This window comes from Balaenoptera acutorostrata, chromosome 20 (assembly GCF_949987535.1).
Source record: "Balaenoptera acutorostrata chromosome 20, mBalAcu1.1, whole genome shotgun sequence".
Lineage (NCBI taxonomy): Eukaryota > Metazoa > Chordata > Mammalia > Artiodactyla > Balaenopteridae > Balaenoptera > Balaenoptera acutorostrata.
Window position 1 is genome coordinate 51,449,443 of NC_080083.1, and position 24,528 is coordinate 51,473,970.

Here is a 24,528-nt window from a genome sequence, read left to right on the forward strand (position 1 = left end):
TCAGAGGGTGCAAAACAGGAAGCCTTATCCCATGGCCTCACAGGTGCAGGGGTGTTCACACAGGGACCAGGTAGGGGTGGGGGGCTGCAGCCCGCAGAGCCAGCCTGCCCTGGACCTCGCCCATGCCATCCTGGTGCCAGGCCCCTGTGTTAGGATGGCCTTCGAAGGACAGCCTTTGGGAGTGGTGCCACAGGTTACCTGGAGTCTGGACATCAGGGTGGGCCTCCTGCCAGAGCCACTTCAATAAGTTCTTTGTTCTAACATTGTCATCCCTCCCAGGGGCTCAGCAAACCTCTTCTGTAAAGGACCAGACAGTCAATAATTTTAACTTTGCTGTCTGCACAGTGGTGCGACCGCTCAACTCTGTGTTGTAACTGGAGAGCCGCCCAAGCAGTGCGGCAGTGAGTGGGCGTGACTGTGCCAAGAAAACCGTATTTGCAGGAATGGGTGTGGCTGCATTTGGCCTGTGGGCTGCAGTTTTCACACTCTTGCCTTACAGCGCTGGTAATTAGGACGTGACCTCTACTAGGGCAGGTATCAGCGTCACCACGTAAAATCAAAGGTCCCCGTATTTCTGGTTTGATATTCACTGAAAGTGTAACTAGCTGTTTGTTCTGGGAGCAACTAGCTTAGCCTAGGCGGTGCCCACCGCATGGCCCGCATGGATGAGCCTGGCTGCCGGCCTCCTTATTTCAAGTGCACCAACAGGACATGGGCCTGGCCCGGGCGTCTGGGCTCCAGTTGGACCCCTCAGCCAACCATATGCTGTCCCTCCCACCTGCCTTGCGGACTCCCCCAACTATCTCCGCATTGGGCCACCTCTGACCTGGGCTGGTTCCCATCCCCGTGTGAATGGTCGCAGAGAAGAGGGCCGCCAGGTGCCGTTGGTGTCTGGGTTCTGAGGAAGTGCTAAGGCGATGGGGTGGTGGTTTCCTCTGCTGTGCTGGGAAGAGGAGACTGAGAAGCCTGGTTCTGCTCGCCCACGGTCGTGGGACGGGCCATGTGTGGACCCAGAGGGAAGAACGCCTGGCTTGTCGCGAGGCTGTGGACGGCTTTGTGGGCAGACTGTCCCACACACCCTGGTGTTTTCTCGAGTGGCAGCCAAGGGCCTCAGGTGGTTTTTCACCAAACCCAGTTCAGTTCTGGTCTCACCCTCTTTCCTCTGTAGGGAGCCAGCCGGGCAGCTGACGATGCTGAGCGGGAACGCCGGGACCGAGAGGAGCGGTTGAGACACTCCCGAAATCCAGCCACACGCGGCCTCCCTTCCACGGCCTCGGGCCGGCTGAGGGGGACACAGGAGGTGGCTCCTCCCACCCCCCTCACCCCTACCTCACACACTGGTGAGTGGTCCCGGGGCTGCAGCTTGCACCCCGGCCCCTGCTCTGCAGGCAGTGGGGGTTCTGTTTTGAGCGTCACTTGCTCTGGACACTCCAATGTGTGACCTCGTGGGGTCTGGGCAGGAGTGCCTGGTGGGCGAAGACATGTGCATCCTTATTCTGATCAGTTCTTATTTCCAAAGTTAGACAGACCAGGGAACGCCCTGGGACAGTGCCTTCAGGAATGTGTTTGCCAGACGTTGGCCTCTTGAAGGATTGTGTTCCCTGCGAGCTCTGTTGCTTTGCCTCTTGTTCTTCTCATGGCACGACATCCTCCACGACAAACCTCTCCAGCCTTTTCCTTGCCTGTCGAGACAAGCGTTGTAGGCAGAGGCCCCGGCTGCCCTCCCACTGGACACCTGGTGCTTCGCTCCCGGGGCATCAGTGGAGCCCGTGGTGCCGGCCTAGTCTTAGGGTGCAATAGCCTGTCCTGTGCCCGACACCCAGGCAGCCGAGAGTCCTTGTTAGACGTGGTTCCTGAGGAGATACCCTGTGCTGGAGCGTGGGGCCGTATTCCGAGGCCTCACGCTCGCCCCTGTCTCCCTCTCCTCCAGCGAACACCTCTCCTAGGCCCGTGTCCGGCATGGAAAGAGAGCGGAAAGTGAGTATGCGGCTGCACCGCGGTGCCCCGGTCAACATCTCCTCGTCCGACCTCACGGGCCGGCAAGATACCTCCCGCATGTCCACCTCACAGGTACGCGCCCCGCGGGCCGGCGCCTGATCTCACCCAGGCTGGGCGCTGCAGGCCTCTGGCTTCTCCATGTTTGGTCTGGTCTTACGGGCTCCAAGCAGAGTGGGATGATAGTTTCGAATGCTTTCCTTCTTTCCTGCCTTCCCTTCTCCTCATTTTTGGGTGTTTTAACCATCGGGGGAATGTTGTGCCCCTCGCAGTTTGGCCCATGGGTTGGCAGCCTCTGTGACAAGCTTTGTGGGGTAAGGGCGCTACACCCAGCGCCCCAGCCCGGCAGTTGTGCTGGGATGTGCCACGGGACCTTTTCTCTCCGGCTGCCCTCCATGTGGCCCCGGCCCCCGGCCGGCTTTGGGGGCTTGGCCGTCTTCCCTGGGCAGACTGGAAGTGCCAGCCCGCTCACGCCGTTTGTCGTGGGCACATCCAGCCTTTGGGACTCTGTCCTCGTTCTCGTTGGCCAGGTGCTCCCCCAGCAGAGAACCCGGGGGGCTGGGGGTGGCGTATTGCCAGCGGTCACTCTGCAGTGTCGTGCCCAGCGCTTGGCGACGTGCCGTGGGCTGAGGGTTCCTGTCTTCTGACACCCCTTCTGACGTTTGTCTTCTCTCTGGCGAGGCGAGTGTGCTCAGAGGTGCAGGGCCTGGCCCCGGGGCCTCCTCCACCCACGTCGTCTTCCCTATCTGGCTTTCCTCGCTGTTTTTCTGTTCTCACTAACGTGCCTCCCTCAGCAGAGCAGCTCTTTACCTGCTTGCGGACGTTTTTCCTCAACTAGCTTTCAGGGTCTCCTCCCGTGGGCAGTGGGGGTGGGCAGGGGTCCTGTGGGGGCCGGGACTACCCGGTGGTGTCTGCTGGGTGGGCAGGTGGTGAGTTCAGGAATGACGGAAGCCCAGGTCCTGGCCATGTACTGGGGCAGCATCCGTCTGCTTCACCACGATGCCTCAGGTTTACATTTAGCGCCCTGCCCTCCCCCTGTGCTTGCTGGGCAGTAGGTGTAGCTTGTTGCTGAATGTGGTGGATTGAGCATGTTGATCAGGAAGGCACAGGGTCTGTGAGAATTGCTCAGAACTTCAGTCCTGTGGTGTCCAGCTGGTCTTCTGGCAGAGGAACAAGGTGTGCCCAGGCAGAGGAAGTGCTCCTGACCATTTTTCTTTAATCAAGTGAAATAGTATTTTTACCAAACACTTGAATTTACTAGTAATTCTACTAGAAATGGGTTCTTATATGGTAATTTTCTCTCAAAGAGGCTGAAGACGCAGGTCGTTTGAATTGTGGGGCTCAGCAGGTCTGGCCAGAGTGATGAGATTGGGCCTCTTAGGGCTCCCAGCCCACACCCCTCCTCTGTGACCACAAGACACGGAAAGGGCTTAACACGTTTCTTCCACGAGCCCTGGAACGCATGAGCCAGCAGCTGGGAGCAGGTCCTGGGAGGTGTTTTGCCGCCCCTGGCCAAGTGGGCCTGGCTGAGGGCCCTGGAACACCTCAGCCATCAAGGACCAAGGAAGGGACAGGCTTAACTTTTTTTTTTAACACAAGAAAACGTCTTTTGCTTTGAGGATCATTGAGGGAAACGGAGGAGGCAGAGGGTTCTGAGGGTGCCAGGTAGTTATGGGTCTTAGTCCAGCCTCTTCTCCAGCTTGTGTCCACCCCTCAGGCCACCGACCCATGAGCATTGAGCACACGCAGCTCCAGGGTCTGTCCTCACAATCACGTGTCTTTGTTCTCTGGTTCTCTCTCTGCTTTCCATATGAAGAAGTGTCACGTGGGCCTGAGCACTGGCGGGAAGTCTCTGAAGAGATTCGATTTGGGGGTATCCTCTCCCAAAAGAAGCACCCTGGTCACCCTGGGGATTTCCTTAGGATCTTCATGTGGAGGACAAAGCCCCTGAGGGCGTGTCCCTGGTGCCCTCCATCCTGGGGACAGCTCGGTCCTTTGGGTTTTTCTGGTCATCCCCCAGGCGCTCTTCCTAAGAGACTCTGAAAGGCTCTTGTCCACCAAGGACGTGGTCAGAGTTGCTCCACCTTTTACAACTCTATGGCCTCCATTCATCGCCCTGCCCGGCAAAGATGCGAGCGGGAGTAGGGGCAGTGACACACCAGTCCAGGGGGCAGCACCACGTGTGCACAGACCCTGGCCTCTCTGTGGCCCGGCGGGGGCTGCTTCCTACCAGCTTCCTCTTTGCCCCTCAAAGAGGAGAGATTGCGTCCTGTGCTGATGCACCCAGTGCAAAGGAGTAGCTCACCCTCAGCACAAAAGTACCCAGAGCCGCCCGCTTGCTTGGGGGAGGGCCCTGCCGACCCTCTCCAGCTGGAGGTGGGAGGGCGTGACATATGTGTCGCTTGTCCTGGCCGTTCCTCCTCGCCCCCATGTGCTTCTCCAGGGACCACAGTCCCCACATCCCTGACCCCGGCCTGCAAATCTGGCCTCTCTAGCTGGAATAATGTGGAGACTGAAGGGCTCTTGGTGGATGAACCTGTTTGTAATGTTTCTCTTTGTGAGGAGGGCCTCCTCCATCCAGTGCTATTGGTAGAACGTGATGCTGGTCCGTGGTGCCAGTTTTTCCTTCAGGCTTACTCGTTTTAATCCCTGCGCCCCAAGTAAGGTCCACAGCCGTGTCCTCTTCCTTGTGTCAGTGAGGAAATGTGTCCAGTCCTTTTGTCACAGGGAGGTGGTGTCCTCTCCACCTGCCAAGCACAGGCCTTGGGGAGCCGCTGGTGCCAAGAGCTGATGGAGGGGCTGCCGTCTGGGCATCCGGTTTTCTTACTACGTGAGAGTTGGGAAGGGTCTCCCTTGTTGGCCCCGTTGACAGATCCATCCTCAAGGAGCAGCAGCGGCTGCATGTCCAGGGGCCACTCTCGAGAGGCGAGACTGAGCTCCTGTGTGGTCCCTGGGTCCCCTCGAGTGGCCCTGGCCAGTGGTCATGGACCTGGTTGAGGCAAGGCGAGGCAGTGCTTGCGGAAACAGGAGGGCCTCACATGCTGGTCCGGCCAGCGTAACCCTTACCAACAGCTGTCTTTTCCCCCCACCTCAGAATAGCATTCCTTTCGAACATCACGGCAAGTAGCTGCACGTCTCCCCGTCGGAAGGCAGCACTGGGTGAGTGTGCTCACGGCGGGGCTCCTCAGCAGGCGCCGGGCGGGGTGGGAGCTGCCACCCGCTCGCCGACCGGAGGGAGCACGCAGGGGGTCGGGCTTGCATGCCAGGTGCCCCAGGTAGAGCAAGGCCCCTGGCCCAGGTCCTCTCCTCACGTGGATTCTAGCGCAGCTGTGGTGGGCTGTCCAGTCTGGGGTGACCCCAGAATCCTGTCTGTTGGCCTTTGGCCTTTGCTGTGGTCTCCAGTCGGGAGCCGGCGTGGGGAGCAGGAGCCCAGTCTCGGCTCCAGTGGCCCCAGGGGCCTCAGAAGGTTCGGGGCCGCGTGGTTCCAGGTCGGTCGCTGGACGTGTGTCGTGTCGTGCTGGCTGTGGGGGCCGCGCTTGGCAGGGGCTCTTGCACTCTTGCTGCGTGAGACACTCCTGATGGTCCCTGCTGTCCCGGCTTTGTCATCTCTCTTCCTTTAGCACTGATTTCTGTCCTCCTCGTTTGTTTTTCTTTTTGAACTTGGTCTCTGCCTAGCATCTTGTCCACCACGCTCTCGTCTGTATTCACCCATCAGCCACAGCCACCCGCTCCCTGCCGTTGGTGCATGGCTGGGCATCCAAGCCAGGCTCCCCTCTTGGTGGCGACTCTTGTGGCTCCTCCCGGCCGAGGGCTTGCAGCTTCTGTCCACTCGGCGCTGCGGTGGGAGACCAGCTGCAGTTGTAACATGACTGCACTCTTGGGGACATCTTGATGGGAAATGCTTTTCACGTCTTGCCCCACATGGAGTCCCAGTGCCCGCTTGGGGCCTGGTCCCTGTTTTTGGAACACCAGGCTGCTTTCCAGGAAGAGGGGCTGGGAGTAAGCATCTCTTGCCCGCTTGGACTCTGGTCTGACTGATCACGAGCTCGCGGCCCCACAGCCTCCTTGCCTGCATGGCTCTTCCTTCCCCCGTCTTCCTGTCACTCTTTCTGCTGCACGTATCCTGGACTCGAGGGACCTTCCAGAGCAGCTGGGGGTGCGCGTGTCCAGAGGGGCTAGGCGGCATCTGTCCCCTGCCCACCAGGGCACTGTCACTGGTGTTTTGTGCCCAAGCCCGACCGGCTCCGTTCCTCTGGCCTCACGCTGACCTTCTCCTGTGCTTTGGCTCCGACAGATTCCCGGTCGGGTGGCGTCCAGTGGTCTGCAGTCTGTCGTGCACCGATGAGAACTCTCCTTTTTGCTGAGGGCAGACAATGCATGGCTGATCTACTCTGTTACTAGTGACACGCCCCCGGTCTAGAACCGAAATGTTAACACCGGGACCTCTCCAGGCCACCCACCCAGCGACGCCCATGGGGGAAACAAAACACAAACCCAGCCGGACAGACTCCAAGCGCTGCCATCGCCAGGGGCTGCACTGAGCCCCCGTGAACTTGGTTCTAGCGGGGCTGGGACGAAAGCAGTGAGACGGTTGCAGAGAGAATCAAACTCCCATTCAAGAGCCTTTCAGTCCCCTCCGTGGTGGCGCACCCATGTCCCTGCCGAGTCTACTGTAACTACCGATCTTCTACTTGGTTAAGACAGTTTTGTATCATTTTGCTAAAAATTATTGGCTTAAATCTGTGTAAAGAAATCTGTCTTTATTGTTTCCTTCATGTCTGTTTTTGTGGTCTTGAAGATGCTGACTTTAAAGAATTCTAAAGCAGGCACTGGTGTGGAGTTCGTGTAGAAGGAGTGAGGCAGGGAGCAGAGCACGTGGGTTTCCGTGGTCTGCGTCTCGTGGTTTGTTGTGTGGTCACTGTGGAGAAGGGATTTTCTCATCAGAAATTCTATCACGTGTATATGCGTGTGTAAGTAACGTGTGTCCGTGTGTGCCGTGTGTCTCGTGACCTCATTAACCTGGTTTTGGCTGTCATGCTCCTTTCCCACCGTAAACTGAAATGCCTGCTCACTGCAGACCCGCTGGGATTCTTGAATCATCAGAGCAGTTAGAAAATGCCGGCTACACGCATGGGCGCAGCGGGTGCTTCCCCACAGAGCAGCCCGCCGATCTGACCTTCCCAGACGCAGCGAGAAGGAAGCTGAGCCTGAAGACTGCAGAAGCTGTGGCTTCGCGTCGTGTCGCTGATCCCTCGGGAGAGGATTTCAAACTGAGAGACTTGGGCCCCTCCGTGGAGTCGTGTGTGATTATTTTGGTGGCGGTTGCCTCAATGCTTTTGAATCTGAGAAATTTTCTAAATAGGCTGTCAATATTACTAGTGCAGATTGGCCCTTAATCTGTGTTAATATCTATGTGCTCAAAACCAAGGGCCATGGTGTCTGCCCTAGGTGCCAGCGTTGCCCAGAAAGGCCAGCGAGCCCAAGGAAATCCACTCTGAAGTGCCAAGAAGCAGGTGACTCTGATGACCTGATTGTCCAGGAGGGTGAAGGGTCACCCGCTTTTGTGACTTTCCCTGGAACATAGTGACCCCACAGAGGCCAAGAGGCAGAGCAGGGCTGAGTCTCCCCAGAAAGACCTTCTGGGTCAGCCCAGCTCCAGGTGGTTTCCTGAGACACTCTCCCTCACTTTGCAGTAGCAGAGGCACCAGGTAGTAGTGGTGGCCGGTAGACAGGAGCCCCCGTCTCTGGAAACGAGGTGCAATATATATGTTCATAGGTACTTTCACATTTCTTCGCATCATCCCCCTGCAGTGTGTTCTGTTTGGAAACTGGGACACTCGTAGGAAGATAGGGACCTAAAAGGTGTCCACGTCTGCGTTTTCCCTTCCTGCCCCCAAAGTCCCAGCACAGGGATGCTGGTCCTAGGACGCCCTGACTGCTGTGTTGATGGCACAGAATGCAGCTGTTTACTTATTTCTGATTCCTGAGCTGGCTACTCTGTAAGTGTTTTGGGGTGTGGGCACTTGGCCAGGTCAGGCTGTGTTTCTGGGAGTGCAGAGGGAGCTCGCGTGGGTCAGAGTGAGTTGGGGGCTTTCATTGTGGCCCAGTGCCTTCTGCAGAGGTGGGCTTCCCCTTCCCAGCAAGGTGTTAGCAGCCGCAGCCCCAACATTCTGCATCCAGGTTTCCACCTGAAATTGCCAGATGGCATTTGAGAAGTGGACTCTGACCCCGAGTCCTCAGCAGTGTGGTTGTGGACAGTTGTGTCCCCCCTTATTTAACTCCCCATCCTGACTTGCAGGAAACATAGTTGGAATGTCTGTATCAACCTGTGTATCCGTTGCCAAGTCTCTGAACTGCGCTTTTGTATGACCACTGTATTTGTGTCCTTAACTACCGTGTAAATAATAAATTCATGACGACTTCTACCTTTATTCCCTGCCCCTGCCATGTGGTCTTTATTTCATCAGTTTGAGTTTTGATTTGTTTAGATTAACTATTTGAAACTAATTTTCTGAGACTGGGCGTTCGTGTCTGTCCTTTTGAAGCCTGTTGGTGTACTTTGTAAGCTGATCAGGAGTAGGTGGAATGAGCCTGTGGGACGTGGCAGGGATGTGGCTGAGTTGTCACCGGTGCAGGCCATGTGCACATACCAGTCCCCTGCCTTAACTACCTTTATGGAAGGAAGTGCTTCCACCCACCTTGGGTTTTCTGGGGTGTGAAGAGCACGGTAGCTGACACATAGCCATGTTCCTGCTGCCCGTGGTGGGTGCTTGAAGTGGCTGCTGAGTGGGCCCTTGCTGGGACCCAGGGACTTGGACCTGGCAGTTGCCATCCCAGTGAGAACACCACCCTGCATGCCCCATGCCCCAGGCGTTGTCCTTTCTAATCAAGGCAGCGTCTGCAAGGGGACATCATCCGTCCATCTGTTGGGCTCATGGCCTCCGCTTCCCTCTCCCCCTGGAGTTGTTGGAGCCCAAGACATTCCTACCCTTGGGAGCTCCAGATGGCGCTGAGTGAGAAAGCATGGCCCCCAGCAGGCTCTCCTCCCCACGGTGACTTGCAGGGCTGGCCGGGTGGGAAGGTCCGTCCCTCTTGAATTGGGACCACAGATGTGCTCCCATGGATGCGTGGTAATCAGCCACTTCCTGGTCCACACCCACTTGTCCTGGAGCTGAGCATGCTGGCCTTGCGTGCGTTGCAGGGAAAGCTTGGCGGCCCCACCCACATGCATGGGGAACAGGTGGGGCAGGTGGATCTCCCACCTGCTGCTGGCTTGCTTTTGCTCCTCCTAAGCCACCATGGCTATGCCAGTGGTCCCTGAGGTTCCGAAAGGGCCTGAGCTCTTCTTTGCGGGTTCCCCACCCCAGCCTGCTGACATTTGGACCCAGCTGAAATGGTGACGAGGCAAGCCCTGAGCTACCTCTTGTTTTCCTGCCAGGAGGTGGACCACAGGCAGGACAGGGACCCTGTCATCTTCCGCTCAGAGCCTGCCTGTCCTGCTCCCCAGCCCCCTCGCCACCTCTGTCTGCCCGACACAGAGAGCTTCGCCCCCTGACCCGCGTGGCAGGCTCCACACTCAGGAGAGCAAGCTCCGGGACCATGCCTCCACCTCCCACCCTCCCCCAGGCCCCATCACCACTAAGAGTGGTGCTTGGAGCCCCTCCTGGAAACCCCTGTGTTGGGGGAGGGGACCCCTCCTGCCCTTCCCGCTGCCTGCCCCGCCCCCCGCCCCGCCTCCATCTGCTGGGAGCTCTGGAAGCAGCACCCCTTTCAGCGCCATTACCTGTAAGGGTGTTTAGGGTTACAGGGGAGTGTCCTTTAGGGAACCATGAGGGGGCCCTGCAGGTCTAGGCGGCTGCCTTCCAGACCGCCATTGGCAGGACCCTTAGGCAGCCACTGACGGTGGGGTCTGTCCTCCTGCCAGGCTCTCCTAGCGTGGGGCCTGCACACGTGTCCCGAGGTGTTCTCCGCACAGGGTGGCAGGTGCCCCGAGGTCTGGCCAGGGTGGGGGTAGCAGCCCAGGGTGCCTGGCTCGTGTACCCCACCCCCCAATTTAGGCTGATTGTGTATGTGTCCTCCAAGGAGGTGCTGAAGGGCCCGTGAGAGTGGGCTCAGCACGGGCATCTGGGTCTTCACAGGATGCTGGGTGTGAGTCTCCTTTAGTGGGACGTCTAGAGGGTTAGGGGCAGCCCCGTCCACACCAGAGCACTGATGACAACTGTCGTCAACTGCTCTTAGGACTCTTGACAGCCACAACTTTGAGGACAGGAAGTTTTTTTTCTCTGTGTCTTGGGCACAATTGGAAACATCTGGAACCAGAAAACTAGGCAGTCAAGATGGTCTGGTCACCTTCTCCCCCAGGGCCCCTGCGGATCAGTCTCCAATCTTGGCAGAGCCCCTGGATGCTTTAACCAGCTGGTGTCGCTGCTGTGCGGGCAGGGGGCCTCAGGTCCACCCTGGGGTGCATGGGTCCAGCCCCAGACCAGCTGTGGGTCCCAACCCCAGCGGAGCAACTCCCACATGTTGACCATCTCAGAATCACTGAACAGTGTCCCCAGAGCATGCCTGTAGAGAGTCGCCAGTCCTCGAGTAGGGAGGGGGGAACGCATGAGGCAGCTTCGAGTGAGAGTGAGGGGGTACTAGCGCGGGATACTGGGGCCCTGGTCACCACCACAGCTGGTTCCAGGAGACCCAGGATAACTGAATGACTGGCGACAGCCAGGCCAAGCTCATATCAGGAGAGAAGGGGGCGGTGTGATGAGGGCTGGGAGGTGGCTGGGGGAGGGGCACAAGCAGGCTGCCCACTAGCATCCTCTTCCCTGCCTCCCTCCGGCTCAGGTAGGTGGTTGCAGAGACCACAGGTGGGGCTCGCCCTTTAAGACCTGACAAGTGGGGTGCTTATGGCTCAGCTTTGCCCAGGGGCTGGCCTGGGGGCCCTGCCTGGCCCACCTTATTACAGGGTGAGGTCAGCGGATGCAGGGCTACCACTTGACCCCTGTGACTGCTAGCACCACCCACAGCCCAAGCCCCTGGCAGAGGGGAAGGAAGGACAAAAAGGATGACAGATGGGGCAGGGGGCTGCGGGCAGGTGCCTGGCTCCCTCGTAGAGCTCAAGGGGCAGATGGAGGAGGGAGACAGCAGCCCCTTCGGGCGACATCTCTGGGGCGGACCCAAGATGTGAGCTCTTGCTTGCTTTTCGTTGCAGAGGAGCAGGGACGTGGCATCTCTCCGGCTGCATGCGGCCCGCCAGGGTGCCCGCTGCCATCCCCAGCGCCCTCGACGCACCACCTACTGAGGCGGCCCCAGCGGCCTCTGACCGGGCTCCCAGCCACATAGGCCGCCACTGGCCACAAGGGCAGGTGGGTGTGAAGTACCCGGGGTGAGGCTGAGTGGGGCTGTTCGAGGAGGATGGGGAGCAGATACCAGCCCAGGACGCTGACCACATGCGGTGACTGTCAGCTAACTGAGGGGCGAATAAACAAAAGGCAGGCAGATCATTTTCTTTAAACACACACCAGTGAACAGAAACCACACGTATATCTCAGCTTCAGTGGACACACCCCTGCAGCGTGACCCCTTCCCTGCCAGCCACCAGGGTGCTGTGTGAACACTGAGCCATTTGGGGTCCATCAGGGCAGGGTCCAGAACCAGCAGTGCTTAGAAGGCCAACATGGCTAACAAGGACCAGAACCACTTTGTAAAAATAACCAGGCTATTTGTTGATAAAGTGAGATTTGGGGTGAACAGTTAGACTACTGCCCCTACGTAGAGCAAAACTCCTGCAGCTCCTGGAAGATATTCCTTCTGAGACGGCACCTCCCACATGCAGGTTTATCTCAAACCTTCAGAAGTGAAGGAGGCAGCTTTGTCCACTGGACGCTCAAAGAGGGGTGGGCTGGGGCGCATGGGGAGACCCGGCAGGATGGGGCGCTCATGGGCATGCAGGGAGGCCTGTCGTGGCAGTGCCCGCTCCGCAGCTGTCCCCGGCCCCGCCCCCTGATTAAAATCATGTTGTCTCCAAAGCGTGGGTCTCTGGGTCCTTGAGCCCAGCGGTGGGCACCGGGCTCCCTGGGGTCAGCAGGTGGGGTCCCTGGTGCAGACGGCTCATAACCTCACGGCTTGGCTTCACCACAGATCCACCTTGGAATGACACGTTCCCACCCTGCCACGTCCCCTGAAAAACACTGATCGGGCGATGATCCGCTGCCCGGGCGGCCGGCGTGGAGCCAAGAGCCCCGCCCAAGCTAGTCCTGTTTGTGAAATAAATACAAGCGTTGATGGTTTCTGTCCAGTTCCCTGCCACCCCTGCTGGCCTCCCCCAGCTCAGACGCTCGTTTCTGGGGTGTGAACGACCTCCCCGTTCTTCTCAGGCTCTGTCTTCAGGAAGTGCTCCACCTCCCGAGAGTCCACCCTCACGTCCTCGGGGGGCTTTTGCTGCTCCTCCTCCGTGGCCGCCTCGGGCCTCTTCCCAATGCAGAAGAAGTTGCCCAGCACCAGCACGATGGAGGAGGCCAGCACCTCAGCCCCCGCCAGGACAAACACGTACTGGTACACATGCGTCGCATCCAGGAGCTTGCCTGCAGTGCAGGGGGACAGGGTCAGCCCAGGGCTGAAGCTTCCACGGAATCCCCCCAGTCACCAGTGCCCTGCCGGGGACAGCCCAGGGCCCTTGAGGCAGCCACCCACACCCCCACCACCTTCCCCCGGGTAGCGCAGACCCAGAGGCTAAAGCAGAGTGGCTTCGATGAGGGTTTGGAGCAGAGCCTCCGGTGGGGCCTCATCCCCCGCCAGGTGGAGGCACCTGGAGGGATCTGGCCCCACTGCCTGTCACTGTGGCGGCCCTCGTAGGAACCACCTGGGCCCCAGAAGGACCCTGGGACCCCGAGACAGTGACGATTCAGGCACCTCCTCACCCTCGCCCCAGACCTCTCCAGGCAGGAAGAGCCAGAGGCCAAGGCCAAGTGGGAAGCAGGGGGACTACAGGGTTGGCTGGAGAGACCCAAACCCAGGTACAGAGGCTCGGTGGGGCCTTGGCCACACTGCTCCCACCGTCCACACCATTTTAATCACACACCATTATTTTCTCAGTTATCAAAAAATAAAGCAAAAGCCCAACGTAACAGAAGCCGGCCCGACCTTCAGCTCTGAGCCTCCCCAGCGTGTGGGGACAGCCAGAAAGGAGGACCAGCACTCCACTCTGGAGCCATCACCTGTCCCCACGACTCAAGCCCATGGCCTCCTCCCACAATGAACCAAGGGGGACCCAGAGTGTGTGAGAGGCCATGTTCTCTCCTGACACCGGCTGGCCATGTGCTGAGGTACACAGTGGCCTGGCTAGACAAGGCTGGGAGCGGGGTCGGGGGGGGGGTCCCTCCTGCTAAGAACCCCCCATGGTGAGTACCCTCCCCAGGAAGAGCAGGTGTGGGAACTGCCTGGAGGCCTGGCCAGGCCTCAGGGAGGGGAGGCACTTCGGTCCCCACCCTGCCCCCAGCACTCACCTCCCGACGGGGGACCAATGAGCACAGCTATGGCCTCCAGCAGCAGCACGAGGCCAATGGCACTGGAGAACTTCTGGGTGCCCACAATGGCCATGAGTACCTCGAACTGCAGGGCCCCCACCATGCCGTAGGAGATGCCAAAGAAGATGCAGAAGACCACCAGGCCACCGTAGTCGCTGGCCGTGGATCCCGTGAGGTCGGTGAAGCCGTTGAAGAACATGGCGAAGCTGAAGAGGTAGACAGAGTAGGGCCGCACCTTCTTGAGCCCTGTGATGAAGCCGGCGGTGGGCCTCGCGAAGATGTCGATGAAGCCCAGGATGGTGAGCAGGAAGGCCGCCTGGGTGTCGGGCACACCCAGGTCCTTGGCGTAGCTCACCACGAACACAGGCGGCACAAAGAGCCCCAGCACCATGATGGAGGCGGCCAGGGCATAGATGACAAAGCCGCGGTCCCTGAAGACGCTCAGGTCCAGCAGCCGCCGGGACGGCCGCTGGGGCCCAGGCCCTGAACCTGAACCCAGCCGGGGCGCCTCCAGGGGCCGCATGAGTGCAGCACACACGCAGCAGTTGAGCAGCAGGCCACCCAGGATGAGGAAGCCGCCCCGCCAGCCATAGTGGTCCTGCAGCACCTGCCCCAGCGGGGACAGGGCGCACAGGAACACCGGGCTGCCCGCTGCCGCCAACCCGTTGGCCATGGGGCGCCGCTTGTTGAAGTAGCGGTTGAGCATGATGAGTGAGGGCTGGAAGTTGAGCGCCAAACCCAAGCCTGGAGGAGAGTGGGCGGGTGAGTGCAGGTGGCCAGGCCCCAGTTCTCCCCAGCACGGGCTCCCGCCTGAATGATTGTATGTGTGGGTCTGACAGGCGTCGACGTGAGGAGACTCAGCATGTGTTCAGAGCCCCTGTTGCCAACCCACGTGCCCGGGAGAGACAGACGGGGAACGAGGGACAGGATGGCGCCCGGTGGGTACACCCCACAGCTGCCCATTCCTGGGAGGTCCTTTCTCTTCCGTCAACATGAGCCATCACCACCCGGCTGCCCCACTTCTGGCGGGGCCTCACTCACCGGTAATGACCCCAGCGGTGAGGTAGAGCTGGATGATGCTTCCACAGAAGGATGCAGACACCATGCCCAGGGATGCCAAGAGGCCACCTGTGAACATGACTGGCCGGCAGCCAAAGCGATTCACACACACGCTGCAGAGTGGGCCTGGGGGGTGGGGGACAGCAGCTGAGGGGCGGGACCGAGGCTCTCCATGCCCAGAGAGACCTGCCCTTCCCTGATGCCCCCTTGCCCCTGGCTCAGGATACACAGGGGCACCAGGTGCCCAGCGTGCAGGTCACACTCGCCCATCTTTTAAGCAAAGCATGGCTCACAAGGAACAGTCCCCATTAGAGGGGTCTTTTCTGGTTGGTCTGTGCAGGCAGCAAGAACGGCTCTGGGATCCAGCACAGCTGTGCAGACACAGCCCTTTGGACAGGGTCCCAGACAGCCTTGGCCTGTGCCTGTCTGCACTTTGGAGACCACGGCATCCTCGAGGGCTCCCCACCAGGTGCCCCTGGGGACCGGGGCTGAAGACGCTGGGTGCGCTACCCAACCCCCGACCCCCAGGCCTTTTTGTCCGGAACTGAACTTTCTGAACTCCCAGAGGCAGTCACCTGGCATGACGGCCCCTCACCTGTCCCATACAGCATGGCCAACAGGATGGAGGAGATCCAGGCTGTGTCACTGTAGCCTATCCCAAACTCTCGTATGAGCTCTTTGAAGAAGACGCTGACCGCCTTGGGGAAGGCGTAGGAGAAGCCTGTGATGACAAAACAGCCCCAAAGGATGGCCCAGCCCCAGCCCCCATCTGGGGCCTTGACGCCCGTCGGGCCCTCGTCGACCACTGCCCCTCCCATGGCCAGGAGGGCTGGTTCCGCGTCCCTGAGAAAGAGGAAGCCAGGCTGACTCGGTTGTCAGGCAGTCACCCAGCTGCAGCCCTGCAGTGTGGGGACAGCACCTGAGGGCTGGCACCCGGGCCGGCCACCCCTCCCTTCAGGCCTCAACCCCCAGCAGGAGCTCAGCTCTGGGCCAGGCCACCTGCCCGATGTTACCTGAGAGCCCTGCCTCTGACCCTCACCTGTGCTGGGTGCAGGGCAGGAAGGTCTGGGTGACCAGCAGCTGCAGCTCCTCCTCCCTCCCCCGCTCAGGCCTGGCCTGCTCCCATACAGCTGGCTCTAAAGGGCAGTGGCTTTTTTGGGCTCAGCCAGGTCTCAAGTTACCTCCTGAGGAGGGCAGACCCCAGTGGGGAAGTCAGCCGTGCTCTCGCCTCCCGCCTGACCCTGTGTTGGGAAGCAGTGTGGTTTTAGCAGCCAGCACCTCGGGCAGTGAAGCCAGCCCTGGTGAGGACCTGGGGCCCAATCTAGGCTGCAGTCCCTTGAGACCTCAATCTAGATGTGGCCAGCCTTGCTCTCCCACCCCCAGGGGGACAGGGCGCCCCGGTCCTTTCCACTCTGATCACACTGCACAAGAAGTGAGAGTCTGAAGAAGAGGCTCACACAGGCTGTGCTGTGCGGGGAAGAGCAGGTGGGGAGGGCGGGGGTCACTGTGCTGGCCCTGACTCGTCCCATCTCGTTATCATCCACCTGCCTCAGCTCTTTTGGGAGCCTGAGGGCAGCAGGGCCAGCCCAGGTGGAAGGTGCCTGTTGGCCGCTGGAGTTTAACCCTTCTGGCGAGGGAAGGGCAGGAGGGACACGCTTCCACCCGGCCTACCAGAGCAAACCATTCTAGCCCCCAGGCTGCCAAGGAGGGAGCTGGCCGCACCCACTGCCGGCCCAAAACCCGAAGAAGCTCAGGGTCAACTTTCCTCTTTTAAACCCCAGGAACTAAGCTCATTTGAGGCCCAGTAACTTGAAACACTGCAGCCAGATTTCCACCTGGAGATCCTCCACTCCCCTCCCCTCCCATCTTCATCCCCTACCCCTCCCTGATCCTTGCTCCAGAAACCCCCTAATCCCAGAGATCAGCCTGGTGGCCTAGTCCCCCCACCTCACCTGGCAGAAGCTGTTCCAAGGACAGAGTAGACCTTGCTGCAGGCGCGGGGAAGGGAGGGCTTGTTGGATCCAGCCGCTTGCTGCCCACTGAAGCTGTGTCTCCCCACCAGCAGCGAGCTATAAACCAGCTCCCTGGTGGGGGAAGCGCTGATGTGTAGTATCTGCCGACTTAGTGGTGTAAACACTCCACCTGCACAATGCCCGAGCACTTCCTGCACGAGCTGCACACGCAGTGCCACAGCCCCCTTCCTATCAGCCCGCCTTCCTGGGTTTCATAATCTGTCCTGACTCCACCCCTTGCCCCTTTTCCTTGAATCCTTCTTGACCTGGCACAGCCCTCCGGGTGGCCACTCTTTCATCTGAGGCTACACAGAACCTGGGACAGGGCTCTGGAATGAGGACAAGGGCTTCTACGCCCGGACAGTCTGAGCACAGCTTCAGTGTGGCGGGAAAGGAATGTGGAAAATAAGACACACTCTCTGCTCCCCTCCCGCCACCCCCCTGCCTCCAGCCTGCCCCCCAGCACCCCAGCCACAGGTGCTGTGCCCTCTGGGGGCTCTGATTCAGTAGTCTGGGGGGGAATCTGGGCTCTGATTTAGCGGTGGTGGGGCGTCTGAGATCTGATTCAGTGCGGGGGGTGGGCTCTGATTCAGTGGACGGGTGGGTATCCAGGTTCTGATTCAGCAGTGGAGGGAGGTCCTGGGCTTTGATTCAAAGGGTGTTGGGGGGGATTGTTTTTTAAGGGCATCCTAGGTGATTCTAAGAAGTAGCTGCTGTCCGTGGGCACCACCCTTTGATGACCAGACCTCCAGGAGCCAGCTGGCTGTCAGGGTGATGACAAGGCAGACACAGCCCACCAGAGCAGAACAGCAGCCCTGCCCCCCAACCCCAGACTGGGCCAGAGGTCCACCTTCAGAGCCTCTGCTGGTTCTCAGCTGGGCCAGGGCCACAGGCGCCACTTTTGGGAAACCTAGGAGAAGCCCTCACCTCTCCCAGCACTCAGACCCCAGTGCTTGGAAGGCTCCTGGGTTTCAGTGAGCAGGATGAAGGGTGCGTCCGACGCCAAGGGCTGCGCAGCCGTCGGGGGACACAGCTGAAGGGTGCACGGGGGCACCCCAGCCAAGGGAGCCCCCCCATCTTCCTGCCAATGTGTGCACAGACCCGTGACCTGGCATAGCCCCCTGGGTGGCCACCCCCACATCTGAGGCTGCACAGAACCTGGGACGGGACAGTCTGAGCACAGCTTCGGTGTGGCCCACCCCTAGTTTCTCCTCCAGAGCCCTGCCTTTGACAACACAGCCGGGTGCCTGAGCCTGGAACGGGACAAAGGGACAAAGGTCATTCGCAGCCAAACTTCCCGGGTGGGGGTACCAAGCTGCTGTCCCTTCCCCTTGATAGCGTTAAGTTTAAAAGGTCTCTAAGGTACGTGCATCTGAGTGATATTAAAAAAAACAAAAAACTAATAAGTATATCTTAGGAATGGGAACATTCCTAAGATATACTTATCTTAAGCAATACTTATTGATGCAGTGACACTATTTAAGGCAGAAAGCACAGGAACCCCAGACCCAGGACTCAGGACAGTGGTCATGGTCATGGGGGCACTGAGGGGCTGGTTGTCCTCAGAATCCTGGCATGTTTGGGGTTGTGGGCTTTTTAAAGTAAATCAAGTGGGCCATGTAGAGGCCAAGGAAGGGAGTGTGTCTGGGCCGAGCAATTAGGAATAGCCCAACTCTTATAAACCCAAGGTTCCAAAACAGAACAAAGGAGGGCCTCCCTCTGAGATTTCCGTGGTTCCACCAGCCATGCCTGGTGCACCATGGGGATCACGGGCACCCCAACCTTTGAGGCCCCATTCTCTGCCCGCCAGGGCTGGGTCCTCCCTGGAGGCCCCCAGGATCCTAAGGAGAACTAGCATCTGGGAGGGTGAGGAGGCAGAGGGATGGGTGCCAAGGCCCAGAGGCAGGAGGGTACAGCGTGTTCTGGGACCTGCGTGGGCCAAGGGGCTGCCACGTGAAGCTCATGTGGGGAGGGGGCCATCTTTCGTGCCTGGACCAAGGCCCAGTATGGTCATCTCTCTCACCAACCCCTGAATGCCCCAGAAGCTCTTCAGACACTACTTTCTCCCAGCTAACCCCCCAGCCCAGGGTGCCAGCCACACTGAAATGACCCTCAACCCGTTCCCCACACCAGATGGTCCTCAAACTGAGGTTTCTAGTGAATTTCAGTTTGCCAACGGAGGTGGAGGTGGTGCTGAGCAAGCAGGGAAGATGATGGAGGGCTGGGGGGCTCTAGGTTGGGGGCAAAGGGATTTCGCTCAGCAGTGCTCTGTGTATTTATGGGGTGGGTGGAGAAGGAGCTGGGATTTCCAAGAGCAAAATGTCCTCAATCAGCCCAGCCCGTCATGTTGAAGAGGCAGGCTTGGGTACAGGTGGCTGATGTTCCAAGGAAAACTCAGGGTGGGAGGAGCAGCCCCCTTGGGGGCCGGTCGGAGACCCTCAGTGCAGCGCAGAGGGAGGTGGCACCAGCACATCTGTGAGCACATGCCGGCCGGCTGTCCTTTCAGTGACATTTAGTCTCCCAGAGAAGCATGCAAACCATGTACGCAGCCCAGAAATAACCCGCCCTCTGGGCCTCAGAAAGCTGATCTCCCAGGTGGGGTGTATGTGCCCGCTTCTGGGTCAGGTGAGGCTCCAGGGACTGCCCCCAGGTCCCGGCCCAAAGAGGAATGTACACAGAGGTCCCTCAGAATGACCCGTCCATTGTGCCCTCCCAAATCAAGGGCTCCCACCAGCTGCTCCCTCAGGGGCCCACTGGCTATCTGGGTGAGGGTCCTAGCTGGGGTCAGGCTCCAGCTTCTGCATTACCCCTCTCCCCAGTGCCCCCCTTCTCTGCCTACACTCACCGGCTTTGAATGCCATCTTGGTGGTGACAGTGCCCAGCCTCACCCCCACCCCCGCATATCCACCCGGAGAGTAGTGCAAACCTCATACCAATGTGTTCCCAACCCGACCCCACACGCCCACCTCAGAGCCAGCCCTGAACTCACATCCTGTTGGCCTCACCACCTCCCAGACCCCTTCTGCCACTCCAATCCAGCCACAGCTTGCCGCTGCTCATTAGGCCTCTGTACTGGCAGTCCCCTCACCCACCTTGGGTCCTGGGTCTGTGGCCCATCAGTCCCCAGGGCAGGCCATGAACCCAGGGAGCAGGGTTCAGTGCGGGGGCCCCCCAGCCCTAGAGCCTGTGTCCTGTCCCAGGTGCTAAGTCGGTGCATTTTCTAGGCTGGCCAGTTACCTAACTGGACTTCTAGTCCTTGGAGACTAGCTCCAGGTGGGCAGGGCAGGAAAGGGGCAATTACATTTCTTCCTGACTCTTCCCGCACCAGGTGGCTTGGGAGACATGCCTGAGCAACAGGGAAGCGGGCCAGTGTGGCTAGCACCTGGCTCCTCGAGCCCCAAGGCCCCTGAAGCCCATGGGGGTAACTGACAGGCAAGAGGGTGCTGCACCCTCAGGAGGAGGGAGAACCTCCCCTTCTTCCTTCTCCCACTGCCCCTGTTGTGCAAACAGGTAACCAGAAGATCCAGGACACTCTCAGCCATCCACCACTGGTCAGAGTGCCTGTCTCCCTCCCAAGAGGGGAGAAAGGACCCCAGATGCCCACCTCAGCCCTGCCCTCACCTGTGTTTGGAGCTGTGACTGGAGGGAGGTGACTGGGGCTTTTTCTGGGGAGGTGGGAGCTGAGCAGTGGGTGAAGGTCTGGTCCAGGCCTCCTCAGCTTGGCCTGGGCCCTCCACCCCACCTCCACTGACCACACAGCTCTCCACCACATGTCCAGTGCCCCTGCAAACTCTCAGGTGGGCTCACGTCCTCTTGCAGGGGCCGGTGGGGTGGAAACAGTGGCCTCATTCACCAGATTGGACACTGCGCCCCAGGCCAGCCCCTGGCTCTGAGTCATTCTCCGCTCCACCACCATCACCCCGTTATGACAGGAGGAGGCCATTCGAGAGTGGCCCTGAGGATGTTTCTGTGCTTATCCTGTTGGAGCCCCCTCCTCTAGAGAGCTCAGTGGGCAATGAAGAGGGGCCAGGAGGTAGTTGAGCAGGCCCAAGCTGTCCCCCTCCAGGCCTGGACCCAACCCTGCCCAGCCTGGGAGTGCCTGGCCTGCCCATACACGTGGCCACCTTGTCCCATTCCTCAACTCCCTACAGCCCCCCAACCCGAAAGCCTGTAACCTAAAGCCAAGGCCCAGAAGGTGGTCTCTGTGTCGGCAAGCCCCACCAGCCAATAGGGGCCCCTTCCACCAAAACTGGGTTCCCAGCTCCCACCACCACCACATAGGGCCTTTGGAACAAGTAGGAGGGGGGAGGTGGCTGAGGAGGGGAGAAGGGCTGGGGAGGGGGATGTGGAGGGACCCTGAGCTCCACCCACCACCACCCCCACCCGACCCGAGGGAGCAGGACGGACAACGGACGCTCCTTCCCGTTCCAGCTTCTGGCTGGGCAGGTGGGGGTCAGGCCGACCTCGCCGCCAGCGCGGGGCTGGGAGGTGGGGAGGGAGAGAGGATGCTCCGCACGGCCCCGCCCCAGCCCCGCTGCTTGGCCGCGCGCGGGACGTGGGGGACGTGACCGCGCCAAGGGAGGAGCCGCCGCCGTATTACCTGAAGTAGGCGCCCTCCCTCCCGCTACCGTATTGGCCGGAGCGCACAGCCAAGGCGCGCGGCTGCCCGGATCAGCGAGCCCCGGAGCCACACTGGGCGTCCCCGAGCGCCGAAGGGGACCCCGCGGCTCCCACAGAGCGGGGCCCGCTTCACTGTCCCCCCTTTGGGGCTGGGCCAGGTGGGCGCGAGTTGGAGCTAGCAACATTGACAGAGAACTCCGGGTCTCCGGGACCCACTTCCCCGCACAGCCCGTTTCACAGATGGAGACTGAAGCCGGGAGGTCTGCACTCGCCGAGGCGAAGCCATGAGGAGCCCCATGCCTTGTCCGCTCCCGCCCCGCCCCGCCCCTGTGTCGGGGCCCAGTGCGCCCGAGGCCTGATCCTGCCTGATCCGGAGGTGTCTCCAATGGACTGATCGCTCTGCTTGGCTGTCTTCTCCACTGGTCACCTCCCAGAAGGGCCAGCCCGGGGCCCTGGGGTGGCTCTGCTGGGCTCCTCACCTCGAGGAGGCTGAACTGGCCCCCTCCACACCTGCCAGGTCTCTGCGAGGACCGCCCTGGAGCAAGTCAGCCTTGTCATACGGACACCACCAGCCAGTGAGTGGGACCCCACAGACCCCGCTCCACACACTCTCCCTGGCCTGTCCTGAGGAGCATGAACACCTCCCGCTCCTGCTGCCCTTCAAACTGAGGTGTCCAGCTGGAGTGGGTGAGAGCTGGGTTGCCTCCTGGGTATCAGGCCCTGCCCAAGGTCACATGGGGTTGTTACAGAGCCTGTCTGGGGATCAGGCCTCCCAATGTCCACCCCAGGCACTGTCTACACCACAGACTGCTGGGCAGGAAGGCTCCACGCCTGTCTGGGCACTGCCACCCATGCCCTCAGAGCCCCTTGGGGGCAGACCTCCCACCATGGGAGCAACTCCTTAACAGCTGAGCCCAAAGGGCCCAGTCCATCCTCCAGGACACACTCCTGCATCTGTCCCTGTCCCTCCCAGCGCCCATCTGACCCCTGAAGACTCTTGGGCCTTCAGAATGAGGCAATGGATCCCTGAACCCACTAACCCACACAGCACCCACACCTGCCCTTGGCTTTGGACAAGCCCGTCTGACCTGGGCTGCATGAAGGCTGTTGGTCCAGCTGCCATCTCCTGCCCCTCAGACCATTCAGCCTGGCCATGGTCATCACACAGAGTGATCCTGTCAGCCCAGGCACCTCTGGGTGTGCAGCTTAGTGCATCTGGGACAGAGAAGCACTCTGGGCCCTGGGCTGCCCCTTTGTCCCTCACCCAGAATCCAGGCACCCACCCCCCACAAGCGGCCATGACCCCAACTGCTTCCCCTTCCACTCACAGGCCTGCCAGCCACGGGCCTGGGCCAGCATCCATGTAGGTAAGTTGTCAACCCACTTTTCAGGTAAGTAAACCAAGGCCCCTGAGGCCCCACCTGGTTTTCCCAGGGCTAGGAGCCTGGGAGAAGGGTGAGGCGAGCTCAGGGACTCCAGTCTGATCCTGAAGGTGGGTCCCCATCTCTCTGCCCAGGGTCTGGATCAGAAGCCTTTGCCTGAGGGCAGGTTTGGGTTGGTGAGTGTTTAGGGCGGCGGTGAGAACAGGGAGGAGGTGAGAGAGAGGACGGGCCCTCGGGCACCACCACCCCGGGCGCCCCGGCCTGGAGCGCACGTGCTCCCCAATCCCCCGGCAAGGAGGCACGGGCCGCGGCAAGGGGGCGTTAGCCCCACCAAATATAGCCGGCGAGCCCCAGACGCTCGCCGCGAACCGAGCTATTTATACCCGGAACCGGAGATGCAGCCCGAGGGTTGCCCGACGGAGGGGCGCCCAGACGAGCAGGGGAAGTCGAGATCGCGCGACTCGGGTCCGAGGGCGCGGAGGGGTGTGGCTGGCTCCCCGGGGCCCTCAATGGGGGCCGCCCGGGGTGGGGGGCTCGTCTGTGCCCGGGGCGCCCCCGGACCAGGAGGGCGAAAGGCAAAAGTGCGGACCCCGAGGCCGCTCCCACGCCGGGTGCAGACTCAGCGCCGGGGCGACTCAGAGGGTCCCAGTCCCGGAGCTGCAGAAGCACCCGGGAAGTGCCTACCTGCTGCCGCTCGGCCGCCGCGCGCCTCTGCTCGCCTAGCTGCCGGGCGCGGTGCCGGGGGCGACTCAGTGCTCTGGCCGCTCGCGCGGCACTTCCCCAGTGTACGTCACCGCCGCCTGGCGCCGCCCTGCCTGGACCCCGCGGGAGGGGCGCCCCAGTGCTCCCCGACGGCGCGGACACCGGCGCAGGTTGTGCCTTCTCTCCCGACCAGTCCCGCTCCCCCGCGCCCTCAGACCGGCCCCCCAGCCTCGCCATCCCCTGGCGCTGGGCTGGGAGCCCGGGCGCGCAGCCCCCTCCCGCCCCTCCATCTCCCACCCTGTGCTCGCTCGCTTCCCTCTGCCTGGGCTTGATGGGAGCCCGACTGGGTCCCGCAGTGACCCCCGTCGCCCCCGCGCCCCGGGCCGCGCCCTCTGACAGGTGAGCGCGCGCATCCAGGCGCACCCCACGCCGCGAAGTGCCCGCGGACCCCGTGGGGTTCCCGCCTCTCGGCTCAGCTTTGGGGCTTTGCAGGCCTCCCTGGCCAAGCCCCCTGCGATCTGCGCCCCCATCCAAACCTCGGGGCCGACACCCGCCCCGGCCCCCCAACCCCCACCCCGCCCTGCATGGGTGATCTTGGGCAAGGCCTCCATCCTCTCTGACTTCCGTTTCCCCCTGTGGCTTTGTGCGCTGCTGAGCCAGACAACAGCCGCTGCCCCTCCTCTCGAGCTCCCAGAACTGGGCTGTGCTGGGGGTATGGCGGGGGCCCCAAGGCATGCTCCACATCCCCACACCCCGCAGACACTCACCTAAGGGGAGCGTTGATACTGGCTGATCCTGGGCAAGGTGTTTCAAACCCCGGGTTTTCTCATCTGCAAGATGGAAAGAACTAAGGTTTGAGGAGGCACCAGGGAGTGTGGCCATTGGTGGCCTGGGCCCAGGACACCACTTGGTGGCTGCCCCCGAGCCACAGGACCACTTTCCATTGAACCTACTTCAAAATGACACCAGAGTCTTCTGGGACTACAGGAGGCCAGGCATTGGTGTCTCTGGGATTTATGGCAAAGATTCCAGCTCATCCCGGACAGGGTGACAGAGTGAGCATCCCTGGAGGATTACCCCCCTCCAGAGGCCTATGGGGTGGCTCACCCCCCTTGGCACAGTACAGAGGGGTGGGCAGAACGGTGGTGGTGTTGGCCTCCTGGCCCAGAGTTCACCATCCGACCACCCCTTCTGAGACACCAAGTCCACTGAGGCCTTCTGCTTTTTTTATTTCAGATG

General features: G+C 60.7%; 2 protein-coding genes across 10 annotated transcripts in view; one reads left to right on the forward strand and one right to left on the reverse strand.

Annotated features, from left to right (window-relative positions):
- The window catches only part of CSNK1D (casein kinase 1 delta), a 37,322-nt gene extending 25,968 nt beyond the window's left edge, over positions 1-11,354 (forward strand). For 2 of the 6 annotated variants that reach the window (XM_057536706.1, XM_057536708.1), the window contains 4 exons: positions 1,169-1,340; positions 1,931-2,070; positions 5,090-5,154; positions 6,290-8,426. In XM_057536706.1, coding sequence (XP_057392689.1) covers positions 1,169-1,340; positions 1,931-2,070; positions 5,090-5,122 — 345 coding nt within the window. In that variant the 3' untranslated portion in view covers positions 5,123-5,154; positions 6,290-8,426. Of the gene's footprint in view, positions 1-1,168; positions 1,341-1,930; positions 2,071-5,089; positions 5,155-6,289; positions 8,427-11,200 lie in introns of those variants that run through there. The other 4 variants (XM_057536704.1, XM_057536707.1, XM_057536703.1 and 1 more) reach the window with 3 other exon arrangements.
- Positions 11,355-11,480: 126 nt separating this feature from the next.
- Positions 11,481-23,369, reverse strand: SLC16A3 (solute carrier family 16 member 3). Of its 4 annotated transcripts, XM_057536702.1 has the most exons (7): positions 23,272-23,283; positions 16,526-16,657; positions 15,755-15,814; positions 15,169-15,416; positions 14,556-14,699; positions 13,494-14,258; positions 11,481-12,572 (listed from the first exon to the last, which is right to left on the reverse strand). In XM_057536702.1, the coding sequence occupies exons 4-7, from the start codon at positions 15,389-15,391 to the stop codon at positions 12,319-12,321; spliced, it is 1,386 nt and encodes a 461-aa protein (XP_057392685.1). In that variant the 5' UTR covers positions 15,392-15,416; positions 15,755-15,814; positions 16,526-16,657; positions 23,272-23,283; the 3' UTR covers positions 11,481-12,318. The 4 variants fall into 4 exon arrangements, with proteins under 4 accessions (XP_057392685.1, XP_057392683.1, XP_057392682.1 ...); XM_057536700.1 differs by lacking the exon at positions 15,755-15,814 and having other exon boundaries at positions 23,272-23,369; XM_057536699.1 differs by lacking the exons at positions 15,755-15,814; positions 23,272-23,283 and having other exon boundaries at positions 16,526-16,943.
- Positions 23,370-24,528: the final 1,159 nt, after the last annotated feature.

Coding starts and splice junctions, on each gene's coding strand:
- SLC16A3 (XM_057536700.1), bottom strand. CDS start 15,391: ATGGGAGGGGCAGTGGTCGACGAGGGCCCGACGGGCGTCAAGGCCCCA. Junction 14,700..15,168: donor GGCCATGCTGTATGGGACAG/GTGAGGGGCCGT, acceptor CCCACCCCCCAG/GCCCACTCTGCAGCGTGTGT. Junction 14,259..14,555: donor CACCGCTGGGGTCATTACCG/GTGAGTGAGGCC, acceptor ACTCTCCTCCAG/GCTTGGGTTTGGCGCTCAAC.